General features: G+C 38.4%; 1 protein-coding gene across 3 annotated transcripts in view; it reads left to right on the forward strand.

Moving 5' to 3' along the window:
* LOC134678297 (FH1/FH2 domain-containing protein 3) overlaps nt 1–17,813 on the forward strand; it is a 105,992-nt gene extending 88,179 nt beyond the window's left edge. Inside the window, exons 7-21 of one of the 3 annotated variants that reach the window (XM_063536790.1) lie at nt 6,826–7,010; nt 7,389–7,870; nt 8,041–8,141; nt 8,619–8,993; nt 9,524–9,814; nt 9,903–10,423; nt 10,897–11,103; nt 11,298–11,420; nt 11,520–11,777; nt 11,996–12,213; nt 12,739–12,931; nt 13,251–13,390; nt 14,035–14,150; nt 15,444–15,491; nt 16,038–17,813. In XM_063536790.1, coding sequence (XP_063392860.1) covers nt 6,826–7,010; nt 7,389–7,870; nt 8,041–8,141; nt 8,619–8,993; nt 9,524–9,814; nt 9,903–10,423; nt 10,897–11,103; nt 11,298–11,420; nt 11,520–11,777; nt 11,996–12,213; nt 12,739–12,931; nt 13,251–13,390; nt 14,035–14,150; nt 15,444–15,469 — 3,236 coding nt within the window. In that variant the 3' untranslated portion in view covers nt 15,470–15,491; nt 16,038–17,813. Of the gene's footprint in view, nt 1–6,825; nt 7,011–7,388; nt 7,871–8,040; nt 8,142–8,618; nt 8,994–9,523; nt 9,815–9,902; nt 10,425–10,894; nt 11,104–11,297; nt 11,421–11,519; nt 11,778–11,995; nt 12,214–12,738; nt 12,932–13,250; nt 13,391–14,034; nt 14,151–15,443; nt 15,492–16,037 lie in introns of all 3 variants that reach the window. The other 2 variants (XM_063536792.1, XM_063536791.1) reach the window with 2 other exon arrangements.
* The last annotated feature ends 987 nt before the right edge of the window (nt 17,814–18,800 follow it).

An 18,800-nucleotide genomic window follows, 5' to 3' on the forward strand; every position in this document is an offset into this window, starting at 1 on the left:
GAGACAACAAATCCAGTCGCGTTGCGGAATTCAGAGGGCCTACCGCGTTCCTCTTGTTGCCTCCCTGTTACACTTACGTACAAATTTACGAGTGTGGCCGAGAGGTAACACGTCGAATGTGGTTCGCGGTAGGCCCTCAGGGCAGTCTCTAATAAATTAGAAAAAAAATGTCGGTCTGTTTAAAACACCTGCCAACAACATACCTACAAATTTTGTTGTAGTAGGTACTACAGTCGACGTCAACGCTTTTTTAGCATCTTACTCCTTTGTAATAAAGGTAAACATATCTTAGACTACGACTGTATAACATGTATTACATGTATACTGTAAGTACACAATTAGACAATTCAGTTACAACATTTAAAAATGCGCGATTTTTATATACAGTAGGTATGTTGTTTTGTTAATTAAAAAGTGGAAAAAGTACGTATAATAGGTAACCTGATAGGTACTGTGACGTTTACACAATAAAAGTGCAATGCGAACTACCTGCAGGTCGACATTCTGTTGTCAACTGTCATACCGTGCAGACGGGTCGCGCGCGGAGCACATGCCTGACCAACTGAGTTTTATTTATTACCTCGCAATACAACAACAGAACTAGACGTCACAATGGCGACGAGGATAAAAAACGTAAGAAAAAGAAAACAAAACCGATGTAGTTGCTAAATATCCGACAAAAAGTGATCAGTTTGAAATTATTTTTCAATGAAAGGGAGGGAGACAAATGACCCAAATAGCACAGGTATGATTGACCCAATGTGGACTTAAAATATAGCTCTGAGCAGCACATAAACATCTTTATAAGGTACACTTCTGGTACTTAAACTATATTTTGGTCGAGAAAAAAAACTATTTTTACGCAAATAGTATTACTATAGGGCACATTTCAACGTCTTATTCAGTTCAAATACTATTTAATGCTTTTAGCTTTCCAAAAACGGGTCGGTGAACAGAAATTAAGCCAAATACGGTAAAATAAGTTATTATAAAATAGAAATAAAACTTTTATAGCGACTGTGAATTTATGGAAGCGTGTAAAACTATAATTAAGCTATACGTATAATAAATAAACTGTCGCGCATATTGCTGTATAGTGCTGAATATGTCTGTTCACCGGTAATTTATTATAGGTAACTAAGTATACCAACGTGGTGCTGTCTGCGTTAACGGTTGTTGAAACAATATCTGGGTTCGCTGTAGTTTATAATTAGCTCACAAATGTATCAAATTAAGGGCAAATGCTTAATAATACTTCACATAATAAGGTTTATTACTTTTAACCGGAAGTCATCTACCTAAATAAATAATAAATGTACTCTTTATTTCGAGTCAAATTCAATAATAATCAACAGATCAGCTGCTAAGCCTGCTAATGCTGCTATACAATATGTGCTACTTAGTTTACGTGCTACTTAGATGTGCATTTAAATTATTTAACCAAATGAGCATAATATATATATTATCTGGGTCTTGTTTCTATAATGTAAAAGGAAAAATAAGTAAACAAACTGATACTGTCGGTGAAATTTGTCGTAAAGCTTAAGCTCAATACGAGAATTCTCCAAAAAGGGAATTTATAGTTGTCAATGTTGTTGTGTTAATCTGATGGGTAATATTGCACTTACCCTCCTGGGGCCCAGCCATACAAGGAAAAATCTGAACTTGCTATTGAAATCTGAATCTATAATGTAGGATTCAGGGTTGATTTTGTTTTGTTTCAAATGGAACGAAGCAAAACAGATGCAACCGTGCTACAATTAAACACAACCTATGTCGCTAAGGAGCAAAATGTTATTGTTACGGCGACGCTGACGGCGAACATTGAATCCTGAACGAAGCGAGGGATTCTAAAATGGAATACTGAATTTAGTGAGGGATTCAAGGGTTAACGCCCAAAGTGAAAATAATTTTGCTACCATGTGACCCATACTGTTTTTCACATCACATAATATATAAGGAAAAAAAAATAGTCTAGTCTAAAGAACTTAAAGAGTCTTAAGAGTCTAAAGCGTATAAAGAGTCTAAAGGGTCTAAAGAGTCTAAATAGTCTAAATAGTCTAAAGAATCTAAAGAGTCTCTAAAAAGTCTAAAAGAGTCCAAAGAGTCTAAATAGTCTTAATAGTCAAAAGAGTCTAAGGAGTCTACAAAGTCTAAATTAGAGTCTAAAGATTGTAAGAGTTTAAATGGTCTAAAGAGTCTATAGAATCTAAAGAGTCTTAATCTAAAGGGTCTAAGAGTCTTGAGAGTCTGAAGTTTAGAGTCGTACATGTATGCAGTAAACAGATTTTCCTGAAAATAATTATATTAAAATATCCATTTTCCGAATAGATGTAAAAAATTCAAATTTTACTGACCTTAGAAAGTATCTACTTACCTATTTCATCTGGTAGGACCGTGGGCCTTGGGAAGGTATGGTTAATAATTCTGCCGCGCCAGCAATGATTACGCGGTGATCGATTGCATTTGGAAACTCATGAAATGCTTACCCTGTCCTCCTTAAATAAGTTATTTATTTAAAAACGAGTTTTCAAATGCAAGTATCGCGGTTATGGTGGTGGGGCAGGGTTGCTGATGCCGACTATGGTGTATTTAAAATGACTAACTACACATTGACACAAACTTGCCTGTAAATATGACAAACAGGCAAAGTCGAGTTTCATAGACTGAAAAGCCAAAGGTATTAATGCATAGTTTATGCAAGATACGAGTTCCGTATAAATAAATACCTACAATTGGAGTGAAATCTCCGCGAGTGCTGCATGGGATATCGGCCCATGTAGTGCAAATGATAAGTTCTTCAAAATTAAAAATTAATATATTTCAGGAAAAAATCCATAAAACATTGTTAGTAATATGTGACTATAATTAACCTTAAAGATTGAAACTCAGGTTATTGTCACAAAGACTCGTCGAACTTCAATGTAATGTCTTGGGGTCCAATCCTATGTATATGTGTCTACCTGTTCTGTTTTTACACGTTGTGTTACTTCGATAACTCCTTAAGTACAGAAACCCGGTAGTTAGAAGGTACTTACCTAACGCACATGTTCCGTGCTTACTTACGGATAGTTTTACGATGATGTCTTAATTGTACGCTTTAGAATGTGCCTAAGTGTCGTGTGCCTGCTAGCTGCGAGCACTCCTCCAAGTACGCACGTTTTAGAAGCTAGTGTAGGTAATGGACATTTTCAAAGTTGCTGTCGACGAATTAAACTAATACCTTTCACGGAAACAGATTTGGTATGAACAATTCATAATTCGACTGATGCAACAGAAACTAGACTTTGAAAATGTCTAATCTAATCTATTCCTAAAGATTCTAAACGTGATTTCAATGCGGAAAAGGAAAACGATCTTATTGACAGATTCGTTGAAAATTGAGCCTCCGTGGATCTAAAAGAAATGTTGAATCTAGGGGTTTCAGTTACAATAAACAAGTGATTATGGAAAAATATAGATAAAATGTTAGGATGCAACGGAAAGAGTTTTGGGCCAACATAACAAACAGGTAGACAGGATTGCGATAATGGCGCCGCCTACCCCCTAAAAGATAAAATGTGCCGGCATGTGATAAATGTGCCTACAAAGGCCAATTCAAAATGCAAAGCACTAGGACTAAATGAATACCGATAAAAGTCGACGGGCCGACTAGATAAAAGTCCAGAAATAAATAAATTACCTAAAGCCAATCAACTAATTTTAGTGCCATAAGAACACATAATTCTATAAATTGACAATCAGGTCAAAGGTAAATTAAAGGTAAATAAATAGACGCTGGGTCTGTCACAATGCCAGACATGTAGGTATCTAAAGTAAATGCTGAAAATAAAAACAAAGTACCAATCAGTGGCGATGCGTGAAACCTTGCACTCCCACTGGGCTACTTTATATATGACTTGTTCCTAATCGTGAAAACATACACATGCGAAAATAGTAACCAAGTTCGTAAAACGGACTGCCAAGTGATGGCATCAATATCGGGCAATGACCCAGATAGCCATGAGTTTTAAGTGTAATAAAAAGGCACGTTAGAGGGAAATTTATACTGTGTACGTATAAAACCCTAAGGACCAGACGTGATCTTGATTGCACCAAACTACAGTTTGCCAAATTGAGGTTGAGACTAACAAATCAAACAAACCTTGTAAATTGAGGTTGCAGATCGAACCTCTTTATATTTTCAAGAGTACATATATATTACATATATTATCAGAGAGTGATTTACTTAAGTCGTTGTTTAATAATTATCGTACTTTCGGTACTTAGTACCAAATATGAACGAAAACCCAAAATGGCCTAGGGTTTTATTAAAGCAACGGAAAAATAATAAAGTAAAGTGAAACCGTGTTCATGGTAATGACATTCCATTGGTTCCTTGTAAAATATAAATAATTAGAGTTAAACAATATACTCGTATGCCACAATCAAGGCAGGAAAATGAACATACACAAGTGCTAGTTTTGCTCTATAATATATTTTTAAATTATTGAACCTAATGGAAACAAAATGTCTATAAAAATAATAATAATTAATGTGACTGTAATCATGATCAAATTAAGACTGTATATTGTAGTCAAGGGCTACTGTAGACTATAGTCAAGGCTAAAATCAACTTCCAATTAGTAAGCAAGTATTGGAGTTGTTTTCATGACATAAATATATGAGTAACAGTAAGTTGCTAGATTAACAGAACAGGTATTGATCTGTATTCAGCAAGTATTGTATTAATTAAAAAACGGTAATAAAATAATATATCCAATCCAATGCAATTTATAATAATAACGGTCAAATATGTAGGTACCTACATCATTATACCTGAGTAATAGAAATCTACTTGTAGGTAGGTATAGATCATGGTTGCGTAAATATCATACCAGGCCGCGTAGCCGGAATACCAATCGCTTACGCTCCGTAGCGATCGAAACGCAGCTGTCACTGTCGCACTAATATCGAAGAGTGATAGAGAGACATAATGCTTTTCGTTGTCGAAGCGATGGCGATTGTAACCTTGGCTAGGCCGGCAATACACAAGTAAAACTAAACAGGTTGTGATGTATCTTGTAAGACTTTTTACCTTATTTAACATTGGACCATTTACGTATATTATAAATTGCATCCTATCTATATATTATACTGTATTACCTATCAAACAAGCCAAGTAAAACTGAGGCAATCGGCTGTTGCCAATAAATAATGTACAGGTACGAGATGTTATTAGAAAGCAACCTGCTTGTAACAATTTTATTGGAAACTCTCGAAATAGATATTAATGTTTGAAACATGTACATAGCTTGAATGCTAATGGAAAAACCTAGAAAAGTGTAAGCATCCAAAGAAAATGTGTAGCAATTAAGGTTAAACTCGTAAGATATTTAAACCCCGAGTTATCAATGTGAATAAAAGAAAACAGACTCAAAACTGCAAAAAGGAGAAGGACAGGGACTGACATTGTAAAAGTAAAACCATAATTGTATTAAAACACTTTATTACACTAAACAAGTACATAACAATAAGAGAAGAGAATAAATATGTACAAAGATGAACTTATCCTTTTAAGGGGTCTCTTCCAGCTGACCGCTAAGCAACTGAGAGAGATACTAGGAATAAGTACTAGGTACTAGGTATAAGATAATAACTAGTTCTAAATATTCCAAGATTGATATTGTTAAAAATGTTTATCGTTGAACTGTTGAGAAATAAATATATATACACCTAGCCGAGTTTCTTCCACCGGTTCTTCTCGGGTCTGAGGTTAACGCTGTTTTCCGGACCGGTGGCAGTAAGTCGGAATTAGAATCTAAATTAACCTAGCAGTTATAAGATAAACAGATGTGAGATGGTTGAACTATTGTTGCATAGCTAACGCATAATGTAAAATAAATAAATCATTTATAAAAAGGAAGAGATGTGACGTTTACACAATAAAAGTGCAATGCGAACTACCTGCAGGTCGACATTCTGTTGTCAACTGTCATACCGTGCAGACGGGTCGCGCGCGGAGCACATGCCTGACCAACTGAGTTTTATTTATTACCTCGCAATACAACAACAGAACTAGACGTCACAGGTACATTATTGGCACAGGCTTTTATATAGGTGATCGATAGAAAGAATAAGTAGTAAACATTATGAAATGTCGATTCCCAGGAAAATTCCTTCGACGAAAAAGACTCAACAACAATATTTAACAACACGCGGTATCGTATAGCTGCTATAGTACTCTTAATTTCGTTACCAGCGCTGAAATCATGCTGTTAAGTTTTGCATAGGTAATCATGAGTGCATTACGGATTCCGTGACAACTGATTGTCATGCCAACGAATATTGTTTATTTTCTTCACGCTGCGCCACGCCGGTTCAGTGCAGTTTTAAACGGCCATGGACTAAAAACTAGATATACAATATTAGAAATCAATCAATCACATGAAGACTCTCTATTGTAGGCTGTGGTGAGGCATGTAGGTACCTACTACGTGGTACCTACTTGCATACATTACAATTAACAACCATTGTAATCTCGTAGAAACTTAACAGGGCCGGCGGCGAGCAGTGAAGAAGTACTTAGGTAACTGCCGTAACTTTTTAACCGACTTCCAAATCTCAAAAGGAGGAGGTTATCAATTCGGTTGTATGTTTTTTTTATTATCTTACCTAAGCATAGTTGTCGAGAACTATTAAGACGCAATTAATTACTACACTGGATGCATTCCATGTAAATATTGTAAAGTTCAAATTGCTCTTTTAAAATCACCTTGGTGTCATTCGTCACTGCATGCTAATTTTTAGAACTTTTTGTAACTAGGTACCTACTTTTGTTCACAGAAAGGCTACTCCACTCCCAAGGGAGAGAGCTCCGGAGAGCGCTCTTTACTCTCAAGCAGATCCTGCAATCGGACAAGGACCTGGTTCACGAGTTTGTGGCCAACAAGGGCCTGGACTGCCTCATGCAAGTCAGCAGCATGGCCGACCACAACTATTTGGATTATATCCTGAGAGCACTTGGACAGGTAAGGGACGCCATCATACATTATCATCTACATTTCAGGAACATCTACGTATCAGCAGCAGACATTAGTTGAAATTCTAAAGATATTCAAGGTGAAGTTTTTGGTTGTAATTTAACAGCTACATAAATTTCAGAATAAAGAGGACGTAGGTATCGCCGGTCGCTTATTTAAGGACATGTGCGTTTCATGTACAATAGGTGCCTATAATTTAATTTTGCCATCATGGGAACACTCGTACGTACCTACGTTTACGTTTTGTTCTACCGGTATAGACAGGCAATATATGGGAGCTTGTTAAAAGTACAAAACTATGCATATCTCTTATATTTAAATTATATTGACCGTCACATTATTTCCCCACTTCAACTGTCGTTGCAGATACTTCTGTACGTTGACGGCATGCACGGAGTTATGGCCAACAAGCACTGCATCCAATGGCTCTACTCCCTCATCTCCAGCAAGTTCCGTCACGTGGTCAAAACGGCACTCAAGCTCCTCCTAGTCTTCGTAGAATACACCGAAAAGAACTGCCTCCTCCTCATAGACGCTATTAACGCCGTAGACACTTCTAAAGGCCGACAACCCTGGTACAACGTGATGAAAATACTCCAAGATTTCGACGCCTCAGACACGGAGCTATTAATTTACGCCACAACGTTGATAAATAGGTGTCTGAATAGCGTCCCCGATAGGGACATGTACTACGACCAGGTTGACTGCCTGCAGGACCAGGGGATGGATAACATCGTGCAGTTGTATATGTCGAAACAAGGGACGGACTTGGATCTGCTGAGACAGTTGCAGATTTTCGAAGCCGTGCTGCTTTATGAGGATGGAGACGAAAGTGGAACGGCTTTAAAGTGAGTAGATAATATTAACTTTAACCGAGGGTCGGTTTGCACCAAACCAACGGTGACATATCGACGTTAAAGAGTTCTCTTAAATTAATAGTAGGTACGAGAATTTTCATAGTTCACTATCGACGTTGATCAAACTGGCTGATTATTCATGATATATTTCTATGTTTTAGGCAACTAGATGAGTCTGTGATCAACTCTGTGCATCGGCGAAGCCTAAACTTGAACACGTCAGACAGGAGAAAGTCCAAGAAGCAACAAATGAAGGAAAAAGGTATTTTATATAGAAGTTCCATTGTTATTGAAGTTTCATGGCAATGCTTTGTCGTTTGATTGTTTGAAAAGGTTTGCATGATACCTTATTTATCATTGGGTTTATAGTAGATCTGTTTGTGTCGCGTAGACCATAAATTAATGCAATAAAAGGCAGATTCCTAATAATAGATTTTTCCTCATACCATAAGCAGCCTTACACATTAAATTCATAATACCTATACTTGTAAAGTATTGCATTCGGAGTTAGATTATTTGATTATTCATGAGATTATTTAAAATTAGCATTGGACTACCTACTTCTTATGTTAGTACTGGCTATGCTATTGGCTACTGAGGGCGTTACCCTTCTCAAAAAGGATTTGATTATACCTACTTAGCGTCAGAACCAATCTCCGAAACAATACTATGCATATTTTATACTCACATTACTTATCGTTTGACGTGAGCTTACTACCTCCCATTTTACTAACAACAGCCAAACAAGCCACCAACGCCGAACCCGAGCCAAGCATAAGAGAGCCCAAACCACTGAACAACATACGACCGCCCTTCCTACCCTCTATACTCGACAACAAGGAGAACAAAGAACTGACTACAGCTTTAAAAAGAAGACGAGACCGCTTCGCGAGGCAAGCTCATCACATAACACAACAACGAGAAATGCTAAATAATTCAAATGGCTTCAGCGGTCTCAACGGGAATCACACGAACGGCAGTTACTCTTATGGGGACTACTCTAACGGAAATTATTGCAATGGAAATGGAAAACCCTACAGCAATGGCATCAACGGGCACCAAGAAGAAGAAGAGAAGCCCCATATAAATAATCTGTGCGATATGCTCAAAAACGGTTTGTCCATTTGCTAACCCTACATCTGAAGGTACACCCTTCACAACAATCAATTAAGCCTAAGATTCTGATTAACGTTACTTATGTATAACTAAGCTAACGACGTGACATTGGTTGTTGTGAAAGTAGACCTTAGATTTTCATGCGCTTTTCGCGTGTTGTCATGCAGTTTGCTTTAACTTGAGTGTTAGATGCTTTTTCTAATTTAAGTAAATATATGAAATATAGGTCTTATAGTCGTACCTATATTCAATTTTACTGGGGTAAGACTTAAAAATATATGGATGCCACACTTTTCATCCGGTTGTTAGGTAGGTAAATAAGGGACTTGCTAATAAAATTCTGGGGCAATCCAACCAATAATTTGAATCAGACCCCAAACTTAGCTCATACATTTTATTATTCTATCAAATTCGATCAATGGAATAACTCTGTAATATAGTCACAGAAAATATTCACAATATAGAGCTAATATCTTTGGATTTGATTCTATTGAATTATTTTTTCTTACCACTGATTACATATTTTAGGAAACCAAAGATATACAGCTGGACTGAAACAAAGAATACAAAACGGCACCCTAGGCCACAGCGTGACGCCCGCAGACGCACTCACAGTCATCCGTCAGAAGATGGAGTTGCCCGTGGACACCATGGACGACCGAGGGGTGTTACTGAACAGGGAGCACAGCATCAAAGACCTGGCTCAACGCCTGACGAGCCCCGTTAGTCCAACCACAGAGGAAAAACTTTTGAGGGTGTCTGACATGGCCGGAATAGTGTCTAAAGCCAAAGAAGAGTTAGCTAAGTCCCAATCAAAAGGTAAGTTCCTATAAAAAAAGCTTTGTACCTAAACTATCTGTATATATGTAGGCTAATAATATGTATACAATCTCTCATTTCATTACAGAGGTGATAAAGACTCCAACAATAGAGAAAACTCCAAAACTCCACGAAATTAAAATATCAGAGAACGATCTCCATTGGGAAGAATTGAAAAAGGGATGTCTTAACAGGGAATTCCATCTCTGCGATCTGGACTTCTCGGATTTACGTCAGGACACTGACGACGAAATGTCGTCGCCGGCTACCAACGCGGCCGGTATCCCGCCTCCGCCCCCTCCAAGCATGTTCCCTCTAGTAGGTGTCCCCCCTCCACCTCCTGGTTCATTTCCACCATTCACGAAGAGCGTTCCTGCTCCACCACCAAAGCATTCACTCTCCGAGATCTCAAACGATTCAGATAGTTCAACTATCAAGAAGAACAAGAAGACTGTCAAGCTGTTCTGGCGAGAGATCCAGGAGTGTCCGCCGCCGACGGTCAGGACGAAGATCGGAGGGTTCATTTGGGACGATCTGCCGGATGTGAAACTGGACACAGCGATGTTGGAGCATCTTTTTGAATCCAGGACTAATGACTTGATAATTAAGGTATGTTTTAGCTGTTCAGCTTTGAAATTTTTAGATTTAGTTCTGGTTAATTCTCCTGATATTCAAGATGTTAAATATTTAATATGAATTCTATATATAGGTACTTATTTTAAAGCCCGCCTATTATTGCCTTATTTAATGATTAATGTTTACTTTTTTCATATCGCTGACTCCAAAACGGCATCGAATCCACAGGAGGTGAGTTTTTTTTTGTATGTCTTTACCCATTACGGAACAATAGTGTTCCGGACTTGTCAAACGTACGTGGAGGCGAAGCCAACATGCACGTAGTGGCTATTTGGACTCTTAAATGACATGGAAAGGGTACACCGCGCGGATGCTGCCCTTTATCCGTGTCATATATGTGGCGCACGCAGAGGCAGCACCCGCCAGGGTGGAAGGACTAGCTCATGATCTTTATGATTAATTCGTTAAAATTTATCAAAAACTTCATTCGAAAATTTATTTTCCAGAAGCTAATGGAACCAAAGAGGAACCTCATACTAGATGCGAAGCGATCCAACGCTATAAACATAGCAATGAAGAAGTTGCCCACCCCTCAGACCATTAAGGCGGCCATCATGAAAATGGACGCCACAGTGATCGGCAGGGAGGGCATTGAGAAACTGCTGACGATGCTTCCGACTGAAGAGGAAAAGGTCAAAATACAAGAAGCACAGGTAAGTCTATTAAATGTAAGTCTCTATATTGTGATATTAAATATTATGGGTCTTGATAGCCTAAAAATTTATAATGTAAAACTCGCCAATCGATTTCGTGCAAACGGCCCTTAATCTTTTGCCTATTATTAGGACCAGACTTACTTAGGTACATTATTTTGTAACTACATTTACATTTACATTATTTATTCCAGTACGCCAATCCAGACCTACCACTGGGCAGCGCAGAGCAGTTTCTTTTGACCTTGGCTTCCATCAACGAGCTGTCATCCAGGCTCAAGCTTTGGGTCTTCAAACTAGACTTTGATAACTTAGAGGTGAGTTGAATGATATTTTTACCACAGCAGCGGTATTCCACATTTCAACAGAGTTATTTTTGAAAACCAGTCTTAAATTGTATTTTAATATTTTTATAGAAAGAAGTAGCAGAACCACTAATGGACTTAAAGCAGGGCATAGAGCTGCTAAAGATCAACAAGACCTTTAAGGTCATCCTCTCCACCTTGCGGTCAGTGGGGTCCTTCCTCAACGGCAGTCAGGTCCGAGGGTTCCGGCTGGAGTACCTGTCCAAGGTCATGGAAGTGAAGGATACGGTGCACAAACATCCATTACTCTACCACATTTGTGAAATGATCATTGAAAAGTTTCCGGATAGCACGGATTTTTTTAGTGAGGTAAGTGGCGATATATCATCATCATACTGCATCTTGGAAAATCTAGCAACAATTTACACTCTCGAGCAAAGAAACAGAATGAGAAGAAACATGTGAGATGATTCCATTTATTTGCTCGCGAGTGTACCTAAGTCTAAAATAGTATGATAAAAGAAAGAAACGACTTACGAGACGAAACTTACGAGAAAGAAATCCCGACAGTACTCGTGGTTTTTCAGGTGGGTCCAGTCATCAGAGCTTCCAAAGTGGACTTCGATATTTTAGCCGCCAACCTATCCAAGCTGGAGTCCGACTGCAAAGCCTCCTGGGACCACATGAAGCGAGTGGCCAAACACGACAGCTCGCAGATCTTCAAGACCAAAATCAACGAGTTCCTCACAGATGCAGCGGAGAGGATCATACTCCTGACGATAATTAAGAAGAGGGTTATGAGCAGGTAAGGAGAAAAATTATGCAAGCCGCCAATATATATATGATGCACAAAGAGGTGTGCTCGACGAATATATCCTTATACATACATACTCGTATTGCAGAATGTCTGTTCTTTATCTGTCATACCTATAATTTTATAAAAAATATGATGATTTCAACGAGCGCCTCTACTAGAGCTTAGTGAGGAAGAGGGGCAGAGTGCGAGGAACAATCCACCAAAAAGAACAAATATACAATTAAGCACCAATGGAAGCGCATCCTCGCTCCCATCTCTTGAATGGCATTCTTACAGTTGTCCAATTACGTGGACGGGCTCTCCATATTTTCCATGATACAAGGACAATACAGGTTTGAAGATAACGTGTGTATGCTAAGCGTAATGCTAAGCGATTTCTATAATTAGTTAAGGTTTCTGCGCTTCGCGATTGCTATTTTCCTTTTATTCATCTGTTATAACTTTAACCTTTATTATTATTATACTTTTGCGTAAGGATGCTGTCTTTTGCACACAATCGCTCTGTTGTTCCAGGTACACCAAGTTCCTTCTGTTCCTGGGAGTCCCGGCAGTGGATATCTCCAAGACCAAGCCCTCAGAGTTCTTGAAGGTCATCGCAGAGTTCGCCCTGGAGTACAGAACCTCGCGGGAGCGCGTGCTGCAGCAGTTGGAGAAGAAAGCTAACCACAGAGAGCGGAACAAAACTAGGGGCAAGATGATTATTGATGTAAGTTCCTTAATAGGCAAGATAAGGTGCACAAAGTGAAACAATTCATCCAATGCCTAGTTATAATATAAGTAGTTTGCCCTAAGATGTCGCTTAAGTGTTGTAGGTACATTTTTGCAGTAACGTGACTTAACGTACGTAACGTAACATATAACGTAGCGTATGGTGTTATGCAGCGCTGTCTAGTTGAGTTATCAAAACCAGGCCTTGGATAAAATACTCCGAACTTCTAGTTATCCATTTATCTTTGAAAAAAATTTAAAATTCTGAATAATAGCATGAGCCTCCGTTTATAATGCAAAGTTATTTGTTTTATTAGGTGGCAAACTACTCCGCTAAGAACGGTGACCACACGGCCGACAACGCTCTAAAGGAACTCCTGAAGACCGATCCAGACACGGACAGTCTCACCGACGGCCGTCGCAAGATTCAGGTCAATTCTAGAAGGAGCCTCGTCAAGTAAGTGCTTATGGTCGTGGGTAATTGACGGTTCAACATTTCCAACCTACGTTCGAATGTCCTAACCTGTCATGCATGTTAAAATCTACCTTGCGTTTTAAGTAACTATACGCCCAATAACAATGGTTGTAATCTTTGCATTGTAGCACAAAATAAATAATAGTACTAGGTACAGAAGACTCACTCTCTAACAAAACGCGTCTGTTACGATCAGCACAGATATGGCCGCTAGGTAGCGACAGCGCCACGCGCGGCTTATGGCAAACCCCAAAATTGGGGCCGAACGGATGTACTTTTAGCTACCTGTAGCAAAGCGACGAATTCGCGGAGTGAGCCACGCCCGATTGTAGTAGCCACCTGCCACTGTGCCTCCATTTTCATCCATCGTGCGAAATGGGTTCACTAAGGCGATGTTCGGGCTTAATGAGGCAAAAATGAAAACTTTTTGATTAAAAAATTGGTTTGCCTACTTTCTAGTTATTTGACATGAAATATGATCGATTTCTCTCTTTCTTCCATTTTGATCCTAATTATTATCAAGATGCTTGATAGTTCTCTTGTTATATTTTTAATTAACATTTTAGTTCTCTTGCCTTCATAAGTTTCTGCTTAGCACAAATTAATTTAGTTCTCCTGTTTTCCAGTGGAGACCTGTCTGCCGACGACGAGATCATAGAGAGTCTCGTGCGCTCCGCCACGACGAAGCGTAGGCCCGTGACCCGCGAGAGGCGGAAGAACCGGCTCTCCGACAAGAAAAACTGTAAGCGGTTATTTTATCCACCACTTCGTTGTTGCACTAAGGCCCCCCCCCCCCACATCTAGCGTCTTACGAGCGTCGGCGTCTGGTCAGCGCTATGGAAGATGACGTCGCTGCGCAGTTGCGTCGGCGTTGCGTCGACGTTGCGTCGAGCAGCGGCCATAGAGTTGTAGACGCCGACGCTCGATAGACGCTAGATGTGGGGGGGCCCTAACTTGTTATAAGATTGGGTTTATGATAAAATGTGCTCAGGTCGATTAGTGGAATTTTCGATCCGCTAATCATGGAATGCCCCCGAGAGTGAATGTGTATGCTTGGAACCGGGAATCCCCCGTTCCAGGCCCGATAGTCGGATTTTCGCCACTAAATGTGTTCAATATTGACACGAAAATAACACAAATTATGCTGGGCCTCCCTGGCCATAACACGTTGGCCGGCGGTAGGTGGTACTTACAGTGCAAGGTGTTAGTTTAAATTCTATTGCCAAGTATAGATCATTATTTTGCCATTGTCAACTACCACAAGTAGGTATCTAGAACATTGTGTGGGTACAATAGGTGATGAACCTGATCTTATGACATGGCACGCCTTCTAGATCTAGACCAGACGTGTAAATATTTTTTATGACTTGCCTGCTCCATATGCTGTGCGGCATTTGCGAAATGTAAAATTTTAGCATCAAAAATCTATTATAGGTCGACCACTTTATTTCGGGCGGTTGGTAAAGAAAGAAGTCACGCAGTGATTTTTTAGTAGAAGATAGCTGAATTGTGGGGTCAAAACTTTATAAGTATACTATATCTTCACTTAACGTAATACCTACATATCAACTTCATGGAGTCAAGCCTTCAACCAGCTTGTAGCTGACCATAACTTCTTACCAATCGCCTCATTAAACGGTAGACGTATAGTAGCACTATTTTGAATATAAATGCATATGTAAAATAAGGTAGCTTTGCGATTGTACAAGATGTTTAGTATCAACGGAGAGTATATATACGGAGTTGTATATGTCTCTGACATTTATATCCACACCCGAAACAAATCCGTTGCAATCTTCATTTTAAGATGAACATACCACGCCGATCTGGAGGGTAAAAAAAAATAGTTACAGCCTTATGCTTCTACAATAAACAATTTCATTCGTTTCATTGTGAAAATGTTATTGAATGCTAAGGTAATTAAATTAGGTACTAATTACATTCTGAAATGACTTAGCAGGGTGACATTTATTTTGGGACTTTCCTGAACAGGTGCCTAATATATATATTTTTAATAATATATTTTTGTCCTCAGTGAACAGAACGTTGGACGGGCATTAGGATAACCAGAGAAGTTCTGTAGGTAAAGGTAACTTTTTTGCTACGGTGAACATATTTGAATATTTCTGACAAGTTAAAACTATCATATCGTTAGTACTTGATCCATGCAGGTTAGCTACTAACTCAGGGTTAACCGGTTAAACCCGGAGTTACCAGTACAATTTAACTCTGTTTTAACGGTTAACTCCGAGTTAGAGGCTAACCTTGGATGGTGCAAATGGCCCTAAGCCTTGTAAAATATCCATCACGGATCATCGTATTGCAGCAAGTAAGTATGGTTAATTTTATGGGTGAAGAGACGCTATTTTGTTTAAACCTACCACTTTCTATTAACCGACTATTCGTGTGGTCCGACACGGAATTGGCCTGTGTTTTTTGTTTGTATCGATATATTATCTGTACAAAAATCTGCATTTTAATATTATTTTAAGAAATTTGGCTATGTAGATGATTAGGTGTACGTACGTAGATCTAAATATATGGAGTTCTGAAAACAATTAACTATAACAAAGAATAATGTTCAGTATGAAATAATGTTAATTAATTAATTGTTATGTTTTATTTGCAGGTTGCCGGCTTAAACTCAAGATAGTCGAATGGGGTTAATGGTGATAAATTAATTTCTAAATTTATTTATTTAACTAGGGAACCTTGAATCTCATTTCTACTCAATCGTTTATATCTATAAGCATTTCTTTTGCCTTTATATTATTTAACTTCCTAAGTCTGTGTTTGTTTTGTGACTCTACGTGATATTGTTTTCAAATGAATGAAATCGGTACGTATTTAGGGTACCTACAGCAAAAAAGTAATTTGACTCTTATGCATAATTATGTTAATAAAAAATCCATAAAACGCAATTTAAATAGGAAAAGCTTCCGGTACTAAGAGAGTGCGAAAAACATCACAAATTTGAAGGGCCTTCGTAAGGATAATTAGTGAGATTAGTCTGATTAGGTTTTATTAATATACCTACTCAAAAGCGAAATATTTATTTAATATGTAGGTATTTACTACCGCTTTTTTTTAAAATCTTGAGTTGTAACAATTCCCGTCATTTTCGGTATTTATTGGATATTTTTAATTTTCCCTTCGAGGAAAGGCAGCGATATCTATATAAATTGAAAATATTTCGCTGAATGTGTGTCTTACTTTTCTTACTTCTTACTTTTCTAATTCTTTACCTGTTTACATTCATCTGTATTTATTTTCTGTTGTACCTAATTATTATATGTTATGATACGAGTAATACTATTATAATATTAAAAAATCAAAGAGTTGAAGTAAGTAAGTAAATAATACTACATGTAGGGTAGTTATTAGTGATGTACCGACTATTGATTTGGCCGACTAGCCGACTAATCGGCGCTCGAATGGCCGATTAGTCGGCTAGTCGGCCAGATCATTAGTTTCGTATAATTTAAGGTGAAAAACAATAGTTTTGCTTCTTTGGTTGCGCTATTCAACATATTAGCTTGGCTAAAAGGTTGTTCTCTACAGGTTCAAACACCTATCACAAGAATCCTGGTTCGATTTCTGTCTTTCTTTTATTTTGCGATCCTGAGCTGACCGTCAGTACCTACAGCTTGTAGGAGGTATTTCCAAGGCTCTATTTCCCGTACGTAGTCGCTAGTTAAGAACCTATCCCCTGTGGTCAGCGACTTTACGAGCAACGTGCCCTGTTTATAAGTCTCAAAATTTTGCAATAGCATTAACAGTTCCCCATGGCTCCACCATTAAAAAAAAAAAACAAAAACTGAATAGTAATAAAATCATTTAACTATAGAACTTGGCCATGAAATTACACGAGAATCAGTTGAGATCGACCTGTAGAGGAAAACCAGCCCACCAACATACGATAACGATCAAATTGTCAATTATATGAACAAAAGTTTCGTCTGCACCCTGAATAGGTATTTTGGTAAAATAGACATAAAACATATGGCAAATATTGACTATTGATTTCTTTTTTTTCTGTTTTCTTTCACTAATAAAGTGCCGACTAATCGGCCATTTTTGCCGACTAGTCGCCGACTATAAATGTGGCCGGATAGTCGGCTTTCCCGACTAGTCGGCGACTAGTCGGTACATCCCTAGTAGTTATAGGTACTAAATTTAACTGCAGTAGGTAATTTATTTAATCATTTCTAAATCTCTGAACAATATTTTTTTTTCATGTGTAAATAAATATGTGTACATACGCAAATTTTGAATTAAATTTATTTTTATCTTTTTGTACTTTTGAAACATATGTCTATCGATAAAATTCCTTCTGGTGGTGTACCTACTAACCCCCTATTACTTACTAAAGTTGACAAGCCGATAATAATCGTTTGTCCCTTTCCATCATACCAATACGGCGGCAAGGGACAAACGATTATTATCGGCTTGTCAACTTTAGTAAACGTTTATGAATAAGGGAGTTTAAGTCTACCTACTTGTAACCATCTGACGCTTTGAGATTAGAGATAAGGCGGCGTCAGATAGTCAGACTTTTAAGTAGGTAAATCTTTGTTTTGTAATAGTAATCGACATATACATATATAGTAATAGTATAATTCACCATTTGTAAACTTAATTGGAATGAATTCGGTAGGTACAAAGTAGTTTTAAAACCCAGGGTGTCCGTAAGGTCATTTACACTCAGGAACATGTAATACGAGACAAGTTTACATCTATACCAACTGTGCCTTGCTTCGTCAAATATTACTGTACTGAACTGCAGTCTGCAGATTTCTAAATACTAGGTAATTTTTTGTTCTGAATTTAAAATAAGTAAATATAACGTGATAATAAAGTCTTTAATTTCCCCCATTCCAACCTATTAGTGAGTAAGGCTGGTTTTAGTGTCACGCGGACAGTCTGTGCGGATCGCTCCGCACCGGACCAATATGTATTAAGTTGAGGGAGCGTTACAGCAGCTGACGGGTCCGCGCGGACAGCTTTCTCATACAATTTGGCGCTGCCAGGCGTGGCTCACTCCGCGATTTCGTCGCTTTGCTACAGGTAGCTAAAAGTACATCCGTTCGACCCCAATTTTGGGGGTTGCCATAAGCCGCGCGTGGCGCTGTCGCCACCTAGCGGCCATATCTGTGCTGATCGTGAAGTATCAATCGAATTCGAATCGACGGCGACTATTCGATTCGATGTTTTCCACTTATAAATTACGTCGATTCAGGCATCAACTCGTCACATCAAAACAATGGAGTTGGCAACTGTCAAAGGTTATAGATGGCGCTAGCATAGGTTTCACTTGTCTCGTTTTGTTCTTGTCATTACTTCATGAGATTTCGCTTCAAGGGCATCCAGTCAATAAAATTCTAAAAAAAAA

This window comes from Cydia fagiglandana, chromosome Z (assembly GCF_963556715.1).
Source record: "Cydia fagiglandana chromosome Z, ilCydFagi1.1, whole genome shotgun sequence".
Lineage (NCBI taxonomy): Eukaryota > Metazoa > Arthropoda > Insecta > Lepidoptera > Tortricidae > Cydia > Cydia fagiglandana.